Genomic DNA, 20,154 nt, shown 5'->3' with positions numbered 1-20,154 from the left:
TATTGAAATAGGTGAAACTTGAAAAAATGGGAACGAAACACATCAAAAATGTAGTCAAATTGAGAACGCCTCCTTTTTTGAAGTCGGTTAAAAATATTGATATAAATTATTTATTAAAAAAAGTTATATCCCTTCACTCAAACCTTTGACACAATTTTATTTTTTCTTCTAATATTCACATCGTTATCACATACACGTTCATTTCTATGTAAATTCAGTATCCTCTTCATGGTAAATAAATTGACACTTATGAAGCGTACACGCGTGAATACGTCCGATTTTTTTGGTAATTTTTATTCAAGTACTGTTTACTGTTTTTTTATGATATCAAGTGACGGGTCGAACGTCGTGCGCCTAGTGATGATAAGACACGCCTATCCATAACAGTTGCAGAGCCACTCAGAGGTTTAGATCGCAAAATTCTGAGGGGCACTGCCACGGTACCCGTCATCTTGGGATTTACAGTCGACAAGTCCCATGTGCGTAGCGAAAAATAGTTTAATTTTCAATTATTAACATTGTCATTAATCGGTCATTCTCGGACGGTCACTACCTAATTTCCGTGGTAATTTTTATTATTTAATTATTGGATTTTTTTGTCGTGAAATATATAATATATGAAAATGAAATATATAGTGTTGCATTGTAAAATATTATTTAATAATTACACGAGAATATGCTTGAATACTTAAATAATAGACATTGGAAATTAGGCAGTGAACTTAGGAAAGTAATAGTAATAGTATTATAATAAAAAGAAAATTAGGAAGTGAAGAGACACGATAACTTCGATGTAGTTATTCATTATATTAGTAACTGGATTTTTCATCATCTGTATTTTAAAGAAACCATTTGGCTGCGTCATTGTGCATCATTTCAGTTCCTTCTATATTTATACGTTACATTTTTTTAAATCGCACACAATGCGCAACTCATACGCATTTTTTTAAGTTCAGGCAACACTATCCTCTCTCACACCCGCTCCCCGCTACCTCAATACTGTCGTCAAGATCAGAGAACAAAAAAGTAACGAGAACGGGTTTACCTCTCGCCGGTTGACTCAGCGCCGTGGGGTCGGTGCACATTCACCACGACGCCGCCCTGCCGCCCTAGCTTGCGCCAGGGCTCCTGCGCCAACGGAGGGGCAGGTCAGTTGTCCCCCGACCCGCCCCCCAGACGAGTGAGGCTGTGCAATGCAGGCTCCGGTGTCCCTGTCCAGTGCCCGCTGGCGTCACTAGGGGATCAGGCGAGCAGCAAACTGCCTTCGCCTTCACCCCGTACGTCTGCGCCGAAGCGGGTGCGCGTCTGCCGCTCCTCGAGCACCCGCTCCGCAGCCTCCTATTGCTACATAACCTCTCCGCAAAAGGAGGCCACCGCCTCCCAGGACTCCTCGCTACCGAGAATGGCGGCAACCACGCCCGGCAGCGAAAGGTCCTGCCCTAATGTCCTCGTCAGAGTACGGCGCTGCTTATCCCACCGGCTGCACACCTCTAGGATGTGCTGCGCGGTGTCATCCGTAGCGCCGCATTCATGTCACGACGGGGACGGTTCCTCCCTCGCCACCTTGTGCCACCGTCATGTACGCCCTGCACATTCGCAGGGCGACCACCCTCTGAGGCCTCCTCAGCAGCGATTTCGTCGTCGCTGATAAGACCCCACTCCAAATGGGAGCCCTGTATAAGGCCATACTCCAAGTCACCCCGGCGTATAGCCTTCTGCATGGCTCCCGGCCTCCCGAGTATGGCCCTCTCGCAGACGGCGGTCAAGTCTTCCCTGAACTTGACGGCCCTCTACTCCACGTCGACACGTCGTCGATACGTCGTGGTCGGCGTATGGGAGACCCTCATCCGTATGTATTTATGATCGGAGAGGGTCTCCTCGTCCTCCAGGACCTGTCAATCGAATACTTGCGCCGCTAGTGAGGGGGTCACTAACGTGACGTCCACGATTAACCCCCCATTTCGCCTCACGCACGTGTTAGCCCCGGTTGAGTATGACTAGCCCTAAGGCTACCGCCCAATTCTAGCATTGCTGACTAGGGAACCCCACGCAGCGCTCTTGGCGTTGAGGTCCCCCATCACCAGCAACGGCGCCGGAGCTGCCCTCCTCACTGCCCTCTCCGGGGTCTCCAGGAACGCCTCGAATTGGGCCAGGGAGCGATTTGGAGAGAAGTACCCCCCAATTAGGATGACTTCTCCCCAAATCGCTGCCACGAACCCTGACCCGCGCTCCTTTACCACTAGAGACGGGGAGTTTCCGGCAGTCGACGCCGCTATGACCACCGTCTCCTCCCGAACCCCCGCCCAGTTTCCGCATGGCTCCGCCGCAACCGCCACTGCAACCCCCCACTCCGCCATGGCCTGAACCAATAGGTCCTGTGCCCTGGCGCAGTGATTGAGGTTGCCCTGCAGTATTGTGTGGTGGCGTGCTGGGTGATGGGTAACCCTGCCACTTCACGCACACATTTGCGCGTGTGCGGATAGCGCTTTGCTTTTTGTAGTAAGTAAATAACTTTCAACCGTTGTATGCAGTGTCCGGGGTGGGTCAAGAGTTCAAAAACTTAAGTCAAGTGTAATCGAGTGATATTTAAAACGATCTATAAAAGCTTTTTCAATAATAAAATCCGCTTAGACTTATATTCGCAATTCAAAAGCATTCTTGTGAGCCAAAACTGTGACAATATTATAAACTCAATACTGGATATGCAAGGTGACTTCACGAGGTATGTATTGGCCCCTCCACTATTGAAAACTTAACTTTTAATCAAAGCTCTTCTCTTTACTTTGAATTTAATAGATGCAGAAGGTCCAATTTTAATATATAATTCGCAAGTATTCTGTGAGATAGAAAATGATAACTGTAGTAAGACTTTTGTCATTTAATACTTTGAAAGTTGTTTGGCTGAATTCCTATCTATTAATTGAATCTTTTACAAAGAACACTCAGACCAGAAGCAATTTAAATTATTGAAGCTCAATCAAATAAAATACTAAGTACGTATCGAGTCTTAGACTTTCGCATTGCTACACATTGGAAACGTATCATTTTTTGGATCTAAATCCAATTAACTTGATTCAGACAGCCGTGACCATAAAGAGTAAAGAGCCCGAAAACATAGAATAATAAGACAAATAAGGTTACTTCATTTATACATATTAGAGAGCTTATAATGTGTCGATGGCTTTATATATAGTGGCCAGTCTCAAAAGCATCTAATTCATCAGGAGAACATGGCTTAAAAAGCTGAGAAGCGTCTTCCGCTCGAAGTTATCGAATCATAGACCATATTGTTATATGATTATTCTAACGAAAAGAGTGCTAGAGAGAAGACAGGATGGATTTTAGTTTATTAGTTAGTTATTTAATTTAAGTTTAGATTAGTAATATGTTTTGTTTAAGATTTTTACTTGTTTTTAATTTTTCTTTTGTTTTATCTTTATTTTTATTTTGTTAAAATTAAATTGGCGTAACGCTATGGTCAATGAATACCGTCAGGTTACACCATTTATAATTGAATAAATAAATAAATAAATAAATAACCAATGAAAAACTTGGAATCCCAATCACAATAAAATTTAGCATTTTCTAAAAAATACACACTCACTAGTGCGATCACTAGGCCCTGTATCGCGGGCGCAATGGACCCATACACACGCAAACAACCACAAAAATTATACCCTAATTCATAAGAGAAATACGTATATTTATTTTATGATACAAATATTTCTCCCGACCCGGGAGTCGAAGCAGTAAATTTTCTAAATAAGTCTCGGTAATAAGTAAGCAAGGGTCAATTTTGGATTCAGCCACTAATCTCGGCGTCACAAGCGTTTCATTATTATTGTGTTTGTAGGCAAACTACCGAGCGTGCTAGCTGACCACTGCAGCTGTTCGCTCAGCGTTAGAACTGTACCTATAGAGATTTATTTGGCTGTATGCTGCAGCATTTATAACATGTGATTTTTGGGTGTTTTGCATTTAAAAAAAATACCTGTTATATGATTTCATATTAAAATAATTTTTAATTCAAAGATAAAGAAATTTTACTTGAAATCGTCACATTGATCAAACTGTACCATTCATTCATAAGGCATATTCCCCTGTGAAGAATGAGTCGGAAACTCTGGTTGCTCTTAGAATAGAATAGAATAGACATTTATTGCAAAGCCAAAACACAGGTACAAAAAAAATGATAACACAAACAAGGAAAACAAAATTAAAGAAATAATAATTAATTAATTAACAAAATAAAAAATACAATAACAAAAAAAAACAACATTAAATAAGACAAATAATAATGACTACAAATTTTGTACTGTCACTGTTTGTTGTGACGTACGCAAAAGGACTTCATTCAGCATAAGCCACAGCCATAATTGACTGCAGCGCTGGTTTTCAATGAATCCTGAGCCGAGATGAGTGATGGACGTGTGGTTGTGAAATAACTTAAAATAAACTACTTAAATATTTGTGTATGTGTTCTTTGTATATTGTGTTTCTGCTGTATGTAAAAGTACATAAATATAGCAAAAAATGTAAATATACCTAGTGTGTGCGTTTATAGTGTTTACGTAACAAATAAAATTATGGAATATACAACTCGATCGCTCCCAGTCAAGTTGCAACGAAAGATGCGCGGACGGACGCACGGGAGGAGAGGGGACGCTATTCGACAGCCGGCACATCATCGCTGTCCGCTCGGCTGTTTTGTTTATGTTTAACCTTCCAGTGGTCGCACCCTTGCACCGAAGATACGCAGTCGCGTGCGGTCTATGAAACCGCAACTTTACACGTTCAGTTTGAGAAGACAAATGAATATTTTCATTTGTATTTATTAGTTGAACAGTCTATAAAAATTCAAAATTTTAGTCATATGACAGAAACAACGTTAAAAATCAACAAAATATTAAACAAAATAAAATTTTCTATCTTAATCGTTCATAAGCACACTTTAATAAATTATTATCGAGATCAATAAATATTGTCATCAATTGCTCAATATTGTACGAACTCTAAAATCACAATTATTTTTAAATGTTTTTTTTTATGACGAATAAAGGAAAACAAAATAAAAAAACTTCAAACTTTTTTTAGGCGCAAGTAGTACGATAACCTACTCACTATCAGTAGCAACGGTTTGACATCGTCAAAACCTTCATCTTCTGTTTCTACCTCCTCTGCCAGCCGTTCTTCGTACTTCGAACGAACGAAAGAACGAAAGAACGAACGAACGAACGAACAAACAAATAAATTATTACGGAAAAATAGTTTTATTTCCAATGTGTAACAATCGCGAAAACCTAAGAACTCGATAAATAAATTATTTACAACTTTTTTAGCTCTTTATAATAAGCATTTTGCGAGTCTTTAGTGTTATTGCGTGATGCAACATGGGCTTCATCACGGCTCTTTTTTAGTTGTTTTACGTTTTAGGTAATCCACCGATACTGGTGCTGCCTAGCACGCAACACTCTCAGTGGTACATATATATCAAACAATGCCACGAACTGATCACTGAATTGCCTCACCATATCATCAACATCACTTAAGTTGCTTATACCCGTCCAGTCGATTGTATTCAGATCCATGTCAAATTGCTTGCAGTCAATATATTGCAGGTTTCTGCGAATAACCTGTGTTGATGCCGGTTGTGCCTGCACTATGTTTAGGAGGCATGTAATAAACGCATGGTGACTCAGTGCATGTATATACTCAACTTGTATCACAGTATTATTCGTACCAGTACTAATAGTATCAATAAGAGTTTCACTATACCCTGTAAAATGCGTGGGTTCAGACACTAGTTGTTTCAATGTATGACAGGTGAGAAAGTCCATAATCTTTTTGGCATCGCTATCTGAATGACGCCATAAATCTACATTAAAATCTCCTAAAAGAACTATGCATCCACAAAAGTGTCTACATTAAGACACCGTGGTCTGTACGCTGTCTCTATCAGTAGCTTTATACCGGCAACATTTACACACAGCCACATTCGTTCTACGAGCGAAGCCGGTGGATGAGGCAATATGCGGATTGCGATACCCTGTCGTATGTAGAAGCCCACCCCACCACCACGCGAACGCACGACTGCCGGACGAGGGATATGACGTAACCTATTTACAGGTACCGATGGTGCGCGACCTTCTTCGCCCTCTCTCAACCAAGTCTCGTTAACGGCCATGATATCAACACCGTGACGATCCATTGCTATCAGAAATTCATCATGGCGTGTGCCCAATGAACCCACATTTAATAAACCTAACTTAAGTTTACGTTTTAAATTAAATTTGAATATAAAAATACATTGAAATTACAATTTAATAAATTATTTGCAATTAGATGCTTGTGGGTAATTGCCAAGTAATAATAGTATGGCGCTATAATTAACGAAAGATAATATGTGAATAAAGTTATAAATACAAGTAGGTAGCATATCTGTAGGAATCGTACTAAAATTTGATTGTTTACCCGTTTATAAACATCGTTTTTGATAATGCATGTTTAGTGTTGTATTCGTTTAAATACTGTAAATAGTGTACCTGTGTAATCATGTGTATTGTTTGTATATGTATATATTTACAACCAACAAAATTTACATTTGTGGTTGAATGTATAAAATATTAAAATAGTGTACACACACATGACAGTACATTGTAATTTGTATTGTAAACAGTTTGCATCTTTGATTCAAGGTGCGGGCCTCACTAATAAGTACGACGAATTTCCGAAAGGGGTCGCTTCATTTAATTCAGTCTATGAATTGTTTATTATAATTGCCGGTATTTATTTAAATTGTTTTCGTGTCGTACCTTAAGTGTCTATTAAATTTGGTGGATTATAGTTTTAAAAGCTGTTTTATTGCACGAATTCACCGCACTTTAACACACTTTGTATTTTAACTTTGGATACCTCTTTCTATGTATTTTCAGGATAGTAGGTAGGTAGGTAGTTGTCTATTTTTATTTGTGAAATAACCGAGCGAAATTCCAAAGAGCAAGTAGTCACACAGACGTCCGTGACGTCACCACTTTGTAAATAAAAATTAATACTACTTTATCATTTCAAATCGCAATACCTATTTATTTCAAACATCGATCGATCGATCGATCGAGACAACCTGCAAAAGCTAAACGGGCTGTATAAAGTTTTTGTTTCGCTTTTAAATTTTCAGTTTTCAACCTCGTAAACAGTATTACTTAGGAAAAGCATTATAGATAATATTAATGGAATTAGCGACTCGTAAACTCGTAGAAATATTTTCATACTTGTTCAGCGTAATTTCTAAATTTATTTCATTTTGCTTAATTTTTCATACATTTAATAACTGAAATAGGAAAGTACTGCCACATTACCTGTTTCTGCCGCCAAACGGTAATGTGAGCGCTACTGCGTTTTGGTATTGAAGGGCAATAATGGTGAAATTATCAACTTATGTGTCAGGCTGATGAGGACAGTGATAGTCTAATTTTTTTTTAATAATGTGAAGTGACGGAACGAGCAAATCGTATACCTGGTGGTAATCTACATGTCTGTCCATAACAGTTGCAGTGCCACTCAGAGCTTCAAAGATCTGAGGGGCACTGCCACTGCGTCGTCACTCTGAGACATAAGTTGACAAGTCTCATATGCCTGTAATTTTATCAGATCTTTGCGATTTAAAGCTCTGAGTGGCACTGCACTGCTGTGGACAGGCGTGTCGCGTACCACGACGCGCATGACTTGGTCGTACCGTCATTTATTATATAATAAATAATTTGTTCAAATCAATACAAAAAAAAAATTACCACGAAAATCAGATCCAAAACCGCTAGATTCTAGTGCTTGGGGCATGAACTGGTGTAACCTTGCAATTTAATGTCAAGGTTTAGATGGATGTTTCATTTGAAAAATAAACAAGCTTCTTTTCACTGCCAATGTCGATAAATCACGGTACTCCTTTATTGCGCCGTCTAGACGTATGTCACTGAAATTGACTTGTTTTCAATCATTACAGCTTCATTTAATACCGCCACTTGTTTTTCTCTGATGGAAACCCAATACGATTATAAATCCATTCAGTTGGGAACAATGTAAACACGAATTATTTGCTGAAACCGTTTTTGTGTGCGCACCCATCGAGCGTTGACGTGCGTAATATAATAATGGAATGTTCTAGATTATTTTCGTGTTTTCCATTCGTTTTCGTTGCTACAGATCTATTCGATTAGTAATGTTATAAAAGCCGATAACAATTTTTAAATTGTTCATAAGTTTTTATTCTTCCTTAATGTAGGGCATTTTTTTTGTTCCAGTTCCATTTCTAATGTGCATTATAGTACGTTGTTTTCATTATTATAGTTATGTTGTTATACTAAGAATCGTTATTTGTTTATGAAATTAGTGATTAGGTTTTTTTTCTTATAATACCTTGTGCGACATGCCTATCCATAACAGCTGCGTTCTACTCAGAGCTTGAAATCGCAAATATGTTAGGGGCACTGCCACTGCACCCGTCACCCTGAAACATAGCTTTACAAGGCCCACGTGCCTGTAATGTCACCAGCACCCTTACCCGGCATAATTTGATTCCGCCTTCCCCTTTCCATCACACAGAAAATCACACGATATTATGTACTAATAAATTATGAGCTATGAGTGACGAAAAGGACGAAGCCTCAGCATAGTGGTGTTTTTCAATACCTACATATTTTACATATACTTGGGGCGCACTATAAGTTTCCGGAATAAATAAGAAAAAAATACTGCAAATGGTCAGAAATGAATTTATTGTTTCTCAAAATATTCTCCGTTAGCACTTTTTCATACGAATGAACCAATTTTGAAAACATTTATGCCACTCCTCCACGACAATCTCTGAAATATATTTTTCATATTCTTCGACAGCCTCTTCAGGTGATAAAAATCGTTGACCGCGTAACTGGTTCTTAATTTTTGCAAATAAATAAAAGTCACAAGGTGCCAGGTCGGGACTGTACGCGGGATGGCTCATAAGATGTGATGGCCGTGTGAGAACTGGCATTATCGTGGTGCAAGATGATACGGCGTTTACGATTATTTTTACGAAGTTTGTCAATAACTTCCGGCAAACAAACGGTCGTGTACTAATTCACGGTACAACGATTCTCCAAAGCAACAATAGCCACGTGTCCAGTTTTATCAAAAAAAAAAAAAGAAGCAATCGTCCGCTTAGATGCACTTTGCACGCGCACCACTTTGGTTGGTTTCGGCTCATCTCGAAAGACCCATATGCGATTTGTTTTGGAGTCGTAACTCTAAATCCATGTTTCGTCACCTGTTACTATGTCCCATACCAAATTTGACGCCCCTTCGTTGAATCTGATAAGCATGGCATTGCACCAAGTGACGCGATCCGTTTTTTGAGCCTCAGTCAAATTTTGTGGGATCCACTGAGAGCACAGCTTTTTCACACCCAAATATTTGTGTAGTATTGATTGTATTTAACGCATGTCTACTCCTAAAGATTTCCGAATCTCATGGTATGTCACATGCCTGTCTGTTTTGATCATACGGCGCACAGCATCGATATTTTTGGTGTTAACAGCAGTGGACGGGCGACCATCACGAAATTCGTCACTGAGACTCACACGACCGCATTGTAATCTTGCAAACCAGCTATAAATAGTCGTCTTGCATGGTTCTTCATCGCCAAAAGCACTTTAAAGCCGAGCGAAGCTCCGCTGAGCTGTTAAATTACACTTGAAGTCGTAGAAAATCATACTACGAAAATTTTCACGAGTTAAATCCATGGTGATGTAGACAACCAATTTCTAAAATGACGCCACAATGTAAAAACAAGTGACAGTTAGATGAAACAAACTGTATTCTACAGCCAAAGAGTTCCATTTTCAAAAGTTGTAATTACTTTTTAAATATTGTTTATTTAAGTGGCCAGTTCCGGAAACTTGTAGTGCGCCCTATGTATTTCTTAGGTTTTCGCGATTACGACACGTTTGATTTAATATATATATATTGTAATGTTTAAATATTTTCAAATGGTACATAGCGAATTTTTATTAAATAAATAATATAAATAAATAGCTTCAAAAACTTACGTTAGGATATTTATCTTAACCGTAACATAAATTTAGTTTATTATATTAAAGTAATTAACCCTGTTGGGTCAACCAGGGGGTTATAAATTATAACTGTGGGGCAATTATGACTGCACAAAATGGCTGTATAATTCGAACTTTGTTTTACCATTTTCGGAGAAATAGCTTAAAGATTTGCTTCTTGCTAATTAAATCTATTTTTTTAATTATTACTTACCAAAGACGAACAAGTGAAGCATCTGGTGGTAATTAAAACACCTACTCTTAAGGCCCGGCGTCCGCTGACGGTATTCTTCGACATTTTTAACTGCCTCTTTGGCCGAACGTTTACCACGCCGGACTGCCATACAGAGGTCCCAGGTACGATTCCCGAGCCGGGACAAATATTTGAATGGCCTACATTTATTTCTCTCGTGAGTTTGGATGTAATTTGTGGTTGTCTATGTGTGTGTCCATGGAACCCGCGAACCAGGGTTTCCCTAGTGCGGGGCTATGTTGAGTGTGTGCGTTATTATTTACTATAATTATTTATATTATTATCCCTACATGCAAGCGCACACTGATAGCAATTATGACGCGATATTCCTAGGGACGACGTGGCATCCCTAAGCATGCTTAAGCGCTATTTCTTGCCTAACTTTATCTCTAGGTATTTCACCACCATATGTCAGCTAAGCCTTACTACGAGCAGTACGGCATACTCACCTTGCCTGCTCTCGTGGCCTTCCAAGCGGCTGTCTACACTAGGGAACACCAGGAAGCTTACACTAGATGAGGGGAAGGACATAACCATGAGGTACGTAATAAACACGGATTTACATCCGTATAGCATATTTTGTCCAAAACGGGCAAATTAATACATGTATTGGGCCCGACAATATATAACCGGCTGCCTCTTGAAATTGTTGATTCCGCTTCGGACAATCATTTAAATATAAAGCACTGACTCGTCAAGCAATCCATATGTAACTTATCACATTGTTTAAATAATAGTAATATAAGTTAATTAATTATAATTTAGAATGTAATTACAATAGTAATATAAGAAAATAATACGTATATAATTTAAAAAAAATTATGACTTGTAAATGTTAATTTTACCAATAAAGAATGTCTATCCCCTTCCTGTAACCGGGGGACTAGACGTAGGCTGGGGTTCAACCCTATTGTGGATATACCTAAGATACGCACGAAGTGTTACACTTCCACATTTATACGCCGTACGGCATTGAAATGGAATTCCCTGTATGAGATTTGTGAAGTGAATAGGCATTAAACATATACGCGTGCATGCTCCACCGTCAAGCTCGTCATTACTTTCCATTACGTGAAATGGAGGTCAAATGTACACTTAATTCAACCAAAGCTCACTTGCTGATGTAACATACACCACAGAGAAGCACAAAGAATGATAGACATCAAAAATTGGCAAATGACGAGGTCTGTAACAAAACACAATCACAAATTAACATGCTATTTTTATTTTTATTTACTTTTAATTTCATTATATTCAGCCACGCGGTGGTAAATATCACACATCTTTATTTATCATAGTTATTTATGTATTTTACACAATGGATGCTGCCCTTTTGAGTGTTACAATTATTTTCCTTATAGAACTTTAAAATGACGCCTTCCAGGATGCTTTCAATTGGACTATGGAATGCTGGCTCTTTGGGAACTGGACATGATGAATTCACAGCCTTCATGTGCAACTTTGATGCGGATATCGTCGCAATAAACGAGACTTGGTTGCGGAAGGTTGAAACGGGTCGTGCTCTGGCGGTACTAGGCTACCGACTGACGCATGTGACGCGGCCACGTGAGATGCGCCCGCGCAGAGGCGGCGTACGATTTTACATTCTTCGAGGTACAAATGAATGATGGTGTTGAACAAATGTGGCTTTCGTCTGTTGTGTGCGGGGCCAGGATAATTATTGGCACAGCCTACCGTCCGCCGTGGTTCGATGCCGACTTGTTTTTCGACTCACTGACTGACACAGTCTCGTCTTTTGGAATCTATGATCGATTAATAATCTAAGGCGATTTTAACATTGACTCTATGAATACAACGACAGGTATCATAAATGATTAACCGAATTTTTAAATTTATTTTCACTACGACAAATTGTTAAAGACCCCAACACACTATATTGACCATAGTTTTTTGGTGTTTGACAAACAAGACCATGGTGGTCAAAGAGGCGCCGAAACCATGGCTCACTGACACGGTAAGGTTAATGATGCGACTACGTGATAGAGCGCATGCACGGTATGTGAATACCGGACTTGATGCTCATAAAAAATACTATAAACAGCTTAAACATATGGTCATTGAAGCCTTGTTCTGTGAGAAACGCACTTACTTTGATCACTTCATCAATAACAACTTGGGACCCAACTCGAAAACTTTGTGGAAAAATTTGAAACGTGTTCTTGTACCTGACAGACACGACTTTGACTTGCCCGCCCACTTATCTAACCCCGATACTACAAATGACCATCTTTTAAAAGTTCCTGGTGGCAATGAAGTGCCAATACCAGACCTGACATATTACGAAAACAATCGATATGGACCTGACATATTTTACATTGCGACAACTACGACGACTGAAGTTGTGAGTATATTGACTCAAATAAAAACCAAAGCAAAAGGTATTGACCAAATGACCATTGACATGTTACTATTGACTTCCGACAACACTTGAGATATTAACGGTCATGGTTAATAAGAGCATCGAGACCAGCACTTTTCCGACTGACTGGAAAACAGTCAAAGTAGTCCCTCTGCCAAAGAAGCATAATCCTTCCACTTTGTCCGAACTCTGTCCTATCAGCATTCTTCCGTGCGTGTCCAAATTTTAGTCGTAGCGCCATCTATGAGAAATCTATGACAGATTTATCACCCAGTTAGTACCTTTACAGCTACCAGTCCTGGCGAGAGATGTCGCTATTCACTGTATTAATTAATTTGGTTCAAAACATTGGTTCGTTCCGTGGCTTGGTTGGTATAGCGTCTGGCACGGTATGCAAGAAGACGTCGGTTCGAATCCGACTGGATCGAAGGAATTTTTTCTGAGTGTTCGATCTTTGTATTAATAATTATAACAAACTAGTGGAGTAATTTCACAAAAAATAATTGAATATCAATTTAATAAAAATTTAATAAATATTGTAATGATAAATATATTCAAATGTATATTTACAAAGAGCAACCCCTAGAGTTTCTTGCCCATTCTTCTCAGGGGAATCTGCCTTACAAATGAGTAGTAGAGTTTAACCAGTATGGCGATTGAAAGTGTAATTTGCTTACCTACGAAATAAATAAAGATTATTTGACAAAGTGTGCTGGTGAAATAACAGACACATGGTACTTGTCAACTTATGTCTCAAGGTGACAGGCGCAGTGGCAGTGTCCCTCTGATGTTTGCGTTTTAAAGCTCCAAGTGGCACTGCAACTGCCATGAGCAGGCATGTCATGTAACACCAGGCGCACGACTTGTTCGTCCTGTCATTTTGTATCACTAAAGAAAAATGTTCTGTGATCTTAATCTAAACCAATATGATTGTAGTGTTGCAACACAGTCCATACAGCACTTACTGAAGTACTCCTTGTGCCCAAACTGCCTCACGCAGAGATCCCAGGTTCGATTCCCGGGCCGGGAGAAATATCTGCATGGCGTACATTTGTTTCTCTCATGAGTTCGGGTGTAATTTGTGGTTGTCTATATGTATGTCCATGGCACCCGCGACACAGGGTTTTCCTAGTGCGGGGCTATGTTGAGTGTGTGCGTTATTATTATCAAAAAAAAAAAAAAACACCTGCATGAGGGAATTTTCTCGATATGGCTACAGATAGTGCAGTCAAGGACCCAACATGCCACAGTCAAAGTTCTAAAATAAGAGAAGCGTCGAAAAAGGTAATGGGATTCTGCACTATTATTTGTTCAAAAACAGCAACAAAACTTTGGCAGAGAAAACATCTTCTTCGAGTAACGACTTTGTTAAACGCCCGAACTTTCCTTACAAAGTTGATCTAAGGAAAATAGACAAATACAATTTGCTATTTGTTCAAAAACTGAACAGCAACAAAAGCAACGTTATTTTATTTTATTTTTTTATGACACCAAGTGAAGGGCAAACAAGTCGTGCGCCTGGTGGTAAGCGACACGCCAACGCCTGTCCATAATAGTTGCAGTGCCGCTTAGAGTTTTTAATCGCAAAGATCTGAGGGGCAATGCACTGCGTCCGTCACCCTGAGACATAAGTTGACAAGTGCTATGTACTTAGCAATTTAAAATAAAAAATAAAATAAAAAGACTATTCTTCAACACGAGAATAAAAACTTACAATAGTGGCTTAAAATCTAAATCAGTGTTGAAGAACAGGTAACAGCCTCAGCAATTTGCTGGTTTTCAGGCTTCACCTTGTATATAATGTAAAGTACAAGTTAAATATATTTGTCGCTGTAGACACCGCAGTATACAGTTTCTAATTAAGTATATAACTAAGAAATCACCTCACTCACCGCAATTATAAACTTATTATATATAACTACTACAGAAATTCCAGTTAAAATTCCTATACAAAACCACAAATGATACACGCACCGACCATCCAGCAAAAAAGTGTAAAAAGCATTTTATTACATATACCGGGTGGAAATTTGTAATGCTACCTGGACGGAAAGTACTCTGATACTGTACTGGAGATAAAAATTTTTACTTAAAGGAAACATTCCTTTATTTTTTTAAAAGAAATAAAATTGCATTCATAGATTTTCGAAAATTTCTAGCAACACGTCGGAATCGAACCCGCTTTAATCTGAAAAAAATGCATCCTGCACTTTTATTGCATCAATGGATAGGGCAAAAAAAGAATAAAGAAAAAGATTAAATTTGTGTATCCAAGAAAATGGAGCTGATTTCGAGCAACTAATTAAACTTTTTAAATTGGTAATCTACCATTTTTTTCGTTTTTATAAATACGTTAAGATTTCATGGTTTTTTTTTCATTTAATTAACCAATTTTGCGAGAGAGATTTTATTCTTATAATTAACCTTATCGATGCAATAAAAGTGCAGGGCGCATTTTTTTCAGATTATAGCGGGTTCGATTCCCGCGTGTTGCTAGAAATTTTCGAAAATCTATGAATGCAGTTTTATTTCTTTTAAAAAATAAAGGAAAGTTTCCTTTAAGTGAAAATTTCTATCTCCAGTATTCAGAGTACTTTCCCTCCAGGTGGCATTACAAATTTTCACCCTGTATAGAATAGAACAGGCAGAGAATCAAATTTCATCAGCACCCTAACCCTTCAAAACCGGAACGCAGTAATGCTCACATTACTGCATGGCGGCAGAAATACTTAAGGTAAGTATTTCTAATAATAATTCCCATTATTCCGTTATTTCTAAAATAATTTTTTTTTATTTTAGTTTGTTTAATAAAGTTTGAATCAACTGAATTTGAACTATAATCGCCTTTTCTTATGAGATAAGAAATTACAACCAACCGGTTTGGTATAAAAGAGGAGCAGAAATAATTTACTCAAATGTTTCTGTTAATAGCGGTACAGTCTGTTGTTTTGTAATTGCAACATGAACTATCTCCGTAACTGCCATTACTGTGAATTCCGTCAATTAGTAGAATGTAAGTCAAATAGCGTATTTCGTAACTTAGTTTGGTTTACTTATGATAAAATGATAACAAAAATGAAATAAAGAACCTAGAAACAAAAAAAAAAGCAATATACGTTTTAAATGTTACCGAAAAGTTTATTTAACTTTAGCCATTGACTTACAATTATATGGACGTCGGGTCCGCGCTAAAAAGTGTCCGAACTTATAGGGCGTTAAAATTGTATACAGAGCGTCATTCACGCTTTAGTCTTCGTTTGTTTGACTGACAGCGAAGCAAGCAAAATTAGACAGTACTGCGATGACATTACAATTTAAATTCAACGTTTTAGCTTTTTCATATTCCTTTACATGTCACTACGTTTAAATAGGTTGACTTGGGATATTTTTTTCGTGGTTTTTGTATTAGACCCGTCGTCCATTTATTTGTAAGTCAATGACTTTAGTCATAAACATTTGAACCATCGACCGAGAAGCAAACTCGTTCAACTACCACCGCCTTTATAATTTTATTAATGGTAGTCCCGAAAGTTGAAACTTTCTATTAAAAGTAATAAGTAATTTTGTGTTCGTTTCATATCACCTTAAAACGAGCGCTCTGGAGTGTCTGTCTTTCAAGGAATTATACCTAGTTTTTGAAAAACTAAATTACACTTTGCATTGCCCGTGACGGCACAAGCTGCCTAGGACAGCATGCGCTTGGCTTTAGGCCGCAAGGCCGTGGTACGTTCAGCGGGGCGATCAAAGTTTGCACATACATTGCGTGTGTCTTGTGTTCGGTGTTTGAACGCCCCGCTGAACGCACGAATTTGTAACCTTGCTCTTTTCTTATAAGGTACTTCATTTATAAGAGAATAATGTTATGTATTATATTGCATGTTATTAAGAGCATTCGGCGTAGCTCGATGCCGCTTGCCGCTGCTTTCTTTCTTTTTAATTTTTTGTTTAAATAAATGTACCCTTCGTTTTAATGCATTTTAATGCATGCATGTAGCGTTGCGCCGTCTAGTTATGGCAATTTGAGACTACACTAACAACGGTCAGCGACGGGCTAAAATTCGTATGATATCACGTAATCCAGAGAAGAGATATGTTTCAGAAAGCAGTGACACTTCTTTAACTAAGCGGTAAACGATGGATTTGTCACCATAATTAAATAGCATTGGCAAGCGCGCGAGCTCTCTCTGTGGCGTGACGTCTAGTAGCCCTACTTACAAGACCACTCGACTTGGTACATTTCCTGAAGGACTTTCAGCATAAAATAAACAACTAATTTTCTGCTCCATTTACGGTTTCAAATTGAATGTACTTTTAATAAAACGAAATTTTGATAAAATATATTGTAAATGTACACTTTGTTATATAGACGACATATTTTTTTTATGTTTGATGCATCTATTAATTGCTCCGTCTATATTAGGTGATCTACGGATAAATTATAATTGAACTGCATTCACGTTAACTCTATTATTATGTTTAAGCATACTAAATTAATATTTGTTATTCAAAAACAGTATTTAATCTTCTTTTTTTATTTATGGTGTTTTTTTTTAACGATTGATGACATTTATAACCAGTATATCTTTTAAAATAGATCTCCTAATAAATGTTAGTTGCTTGGTTGCGCCCTCTATTCAGTAGGATAAGTTAAGTTAGTATATGACCCCGCTGAAAGGATTCCCGGCTTGCCGTGGCGGGGGGCTCTAGTAGCCGTGGTCGATTTCATCTCACTGTGAATCTAAGAGGAACCCATGGCCCGGCCGATGAAGTTACGCTGGCCTGAGGAGGACCACGCGGGCTCGTCTTGGTCTAGGGCGAGCGGGTCCGGACGCGGGGCGCGGACGCATTCGGGGAGGAGGGTCGCGGGGGAAGAGCCGTGTCGGTGTGTCGTTGCTGCTCGTCCTGTCCTCCGCGACCCTAGCGAGGCTGCACCGCTTAGGGTGTATATGCAGTGGCGGTGGGACCGCGGGGGAAGAGACGTGTCGGTGTGTCGATGTGTCGTTGTCCCTCGTCCTGTCCTCCGCGGCCGAATTTGGGCGATTGACTCGTGCGGTGGACGCTCCAGGTAGAGTGTTGCGGCGGAGCCTACCAACAGATGCGCCGCAGAGGCTAAGAGAGCATCCTCTGAACTTCACAGTTGAGGGGATGTTGTCCTGGCCCCCATGGCCCCTGGGTAGCGGACACTGGGGAGTTCGTTGCCCAGCATAAAGGAACCCGAGATGGAAGGCTCGTCTGGTGTTCGACGAGCCTTACGTTTAGAGTCGGGGGACGGTCGTGTCTAGAGAGACACGAGAAGAGTCTCGCGGAGAGACTGCGCTGGGCACGGCCAGCCGCTGGTGTAGGCGTGGACGAGGGAGAGCGTACGCGTGCCTCCACCTACAGCGGAGAGTTGGTGCGGTCGGGCTATTTCCCTTCAGGGTTTAGCCCCGTCCCACATAACCCCGGCTCTGCCCCCGTAGGGCCGTAGGTAAAGATATAAGTATAAAAGTTTTCGCAAGCGTAAATGCAAATGTAGAATGCTTTCTCTATTTGTGAGTACGACTGTTCTGTTTGTGTGTGACTTTGATGCATAACATACGGGTAAATAACTTGGCATTAAGCAAAAGGGGTTTCTTAGAGGTGGAATATTTTATTCAAATTTAAATGGGACTTCAATAGAAGTTCTCTTTTCAACAAAAAAAAAGAATAATTGAAATCGGTTTACAAATGTCGCAGTAACCTCGTAACATTCACACAAAAAAATACAATCCAATTAAAAAGCTCCTTTTTTTGAAGTTGATTAAATTACTTGGCAAACCAAATGGAATGGCCACTTCGGCTAACATCATTTAGTACATAAGACAGAGATGACTTAAAAAGGAGAATCGTCGAAGTACTAGATACATCTCAAGTGAACACTTTATAAGTCTTCGTGTAATACGAGCGTAGAAATTAATGAACATTGAACGTGAAAGGTATTTTGTAATAACCTTGTGTTACTTAATAATCTTCATCGCACAAAGGCTTTATATCAGGTAAAAGGAAGCAAAATTCGTGTCGTACGTAAAGCTCGTGTCAAGAAGACAGCTATCTAAGTGCGTCTGGAGAAATTTGGAGTCACGCCGTCAATAAATTCGCAGCAAAACATTTCTACATTTAAATCTAAAGTACGTTTAACAAGTTACATTTACTCGATATTTCGGGAAAAATGGCGTAGAAGTTTGGGCACGAAGTTTGCAGAACGAATATTAAACAAAAAAATTATAAACGATTTCCTTTATTTTTAGCAAGCGATGGGACGAACAAGTAGTGGGCTTGATGGTAAGCGTCACGCCTGTTTATAACAGTTGCTGTGCCACTCAGAGCTTTGAATCGCGAAGATCCGATGGGCACTGCCACTGGGCCCGTCACTCTGAGACATAGTTGACAAATCCCATTTCCTGGTAATTTCACCAGCACTCTTTAAAACCGAAACGTGATGTGAGCATTACTGTACTGGCCTAAATCACAAGGAGCTCTACTGCTACTTATCTGTTCTATCTTATGATCTAAAGAGAACTAGTAGAGCTATATCAGTAAATTTCTTTTTCATAAAATTGGTATTTACGCTATTTCAACCCCGAAGTATAATGCCGTACCAGGACCGGGCGTCAACATATTTTTATATTAGTTTTATTACAAATGTTGCGTCGGTGTCGCGTTATATGTCTGGAAGGAACCTTAAAGCACTTTTAAGCAGCTAACCTAGTATTTACTTGGTCTGTGGCTAATCTCAACATAGTTCTCTTCAAATTTATTACTTAATCACTAACTTAAGACTAGTGTGGAATGCAACGTGTGTGGACACTATAACCACTCCCATGTTCTTGCACATGTGAACAGCGCAGGCTCAGTCGCAGAACGAGAATAGCAAAAGGCTCAAATACACTAACCTTGCTCAGTACTCAAAAGGGAAATGTTGCCAGCCTTCTGGGCACAATGCCCCAGAAACGTCACTCGAGGAAATTTTCTATTTATAAACTTTCTTACATTTTTTTATGTATCTAGGCACAATTAGGTATAACACACGTGCCATCTGTATGGTGCAAACACTTTTACGCATTGGCACTTAATTTTAAACTTGGTAATCTTTATGTGGAACTACCTTTGTTGAATTAGTAAGAATATGGCAGTCGGTATTTTACGATGTGCCTAGTAGTAAAAAAAAACGACCTGATGAGTAAATAAATCATTCAAATTTAGAATTCAGAACCAAAAAATTTCTATAAAATAAAGCACCAAAATCATTAAGTACATGGACTTCAAGTAAAATAAATGTTAATGGTTTTATTATCATATTGTAACAGAAAGGATAAGTCGTTCTAAGAGATAATATTCATCGGTGCAAATAATAGGGGTTAAAGTGTGAAATTGCCGATTTGTACTGAAAATCTAAATTGTTTATTTTTTAAATTTTTAACAAA

The 20,154-nt window shown here is 39.0% G+C and overlaps 2 protein-coding genes across 3 annotated transcripts in view; both read right to left on the bottom strand.

The window, feature by feature from the left end:
• LOC113234060 (prolactin-releasing peptide receptor-like) overlaps positions 1-20,154 on the bottom strand; it is a 108,572-nt gene that overhangs the window by 67,592 nt on the left and 20,826 nt on the right. The gene's annotated exons all lie outside the window — the stretch shown is intronic.
• On the bottom strand, positions 2,010-2,357 carry LOC113234028. Its single transcript, XM_026469253.1, has one exon. It carries the CDS (start codon positions 2,355-2,357, stop codon positions 2,010-2,012), a length of 348 nt encoding a protein of 115 aa, XP_026325038.1.

Source organism: Hyposmocoma kahamanoa, unplaced genomic scaffold, assembly GCF_003589595.1.
Source record: "Hyposmocoma kahamanoa isolate Upper Pololo Valley unplaced genomic scaffold, ASM358959v1 81, whole genome shotgun sequence".
Taxonomy (NCBI): domain Eukaryota; kingdom Metazoa; phylum Arthropoda; class Insecta; order Lepidoptera; family Cosmopterigidae; genus Hyposmocoma; species Hyposmocoma kahamanoa.
This window is presented reverse-complemented; position numbering and strand designations above follow the sequence as displayed.

What these genes read in the sequence shown, in the direction of transcription:
- LOC113234028 (XM_026469253.1), bottom strand. Translation starts at nt 2,357, where the DNA reads ATGGCGGAGTGGGGGGTTGCAGTGGCGGTTGCGGCGGAGCCATGCGGA.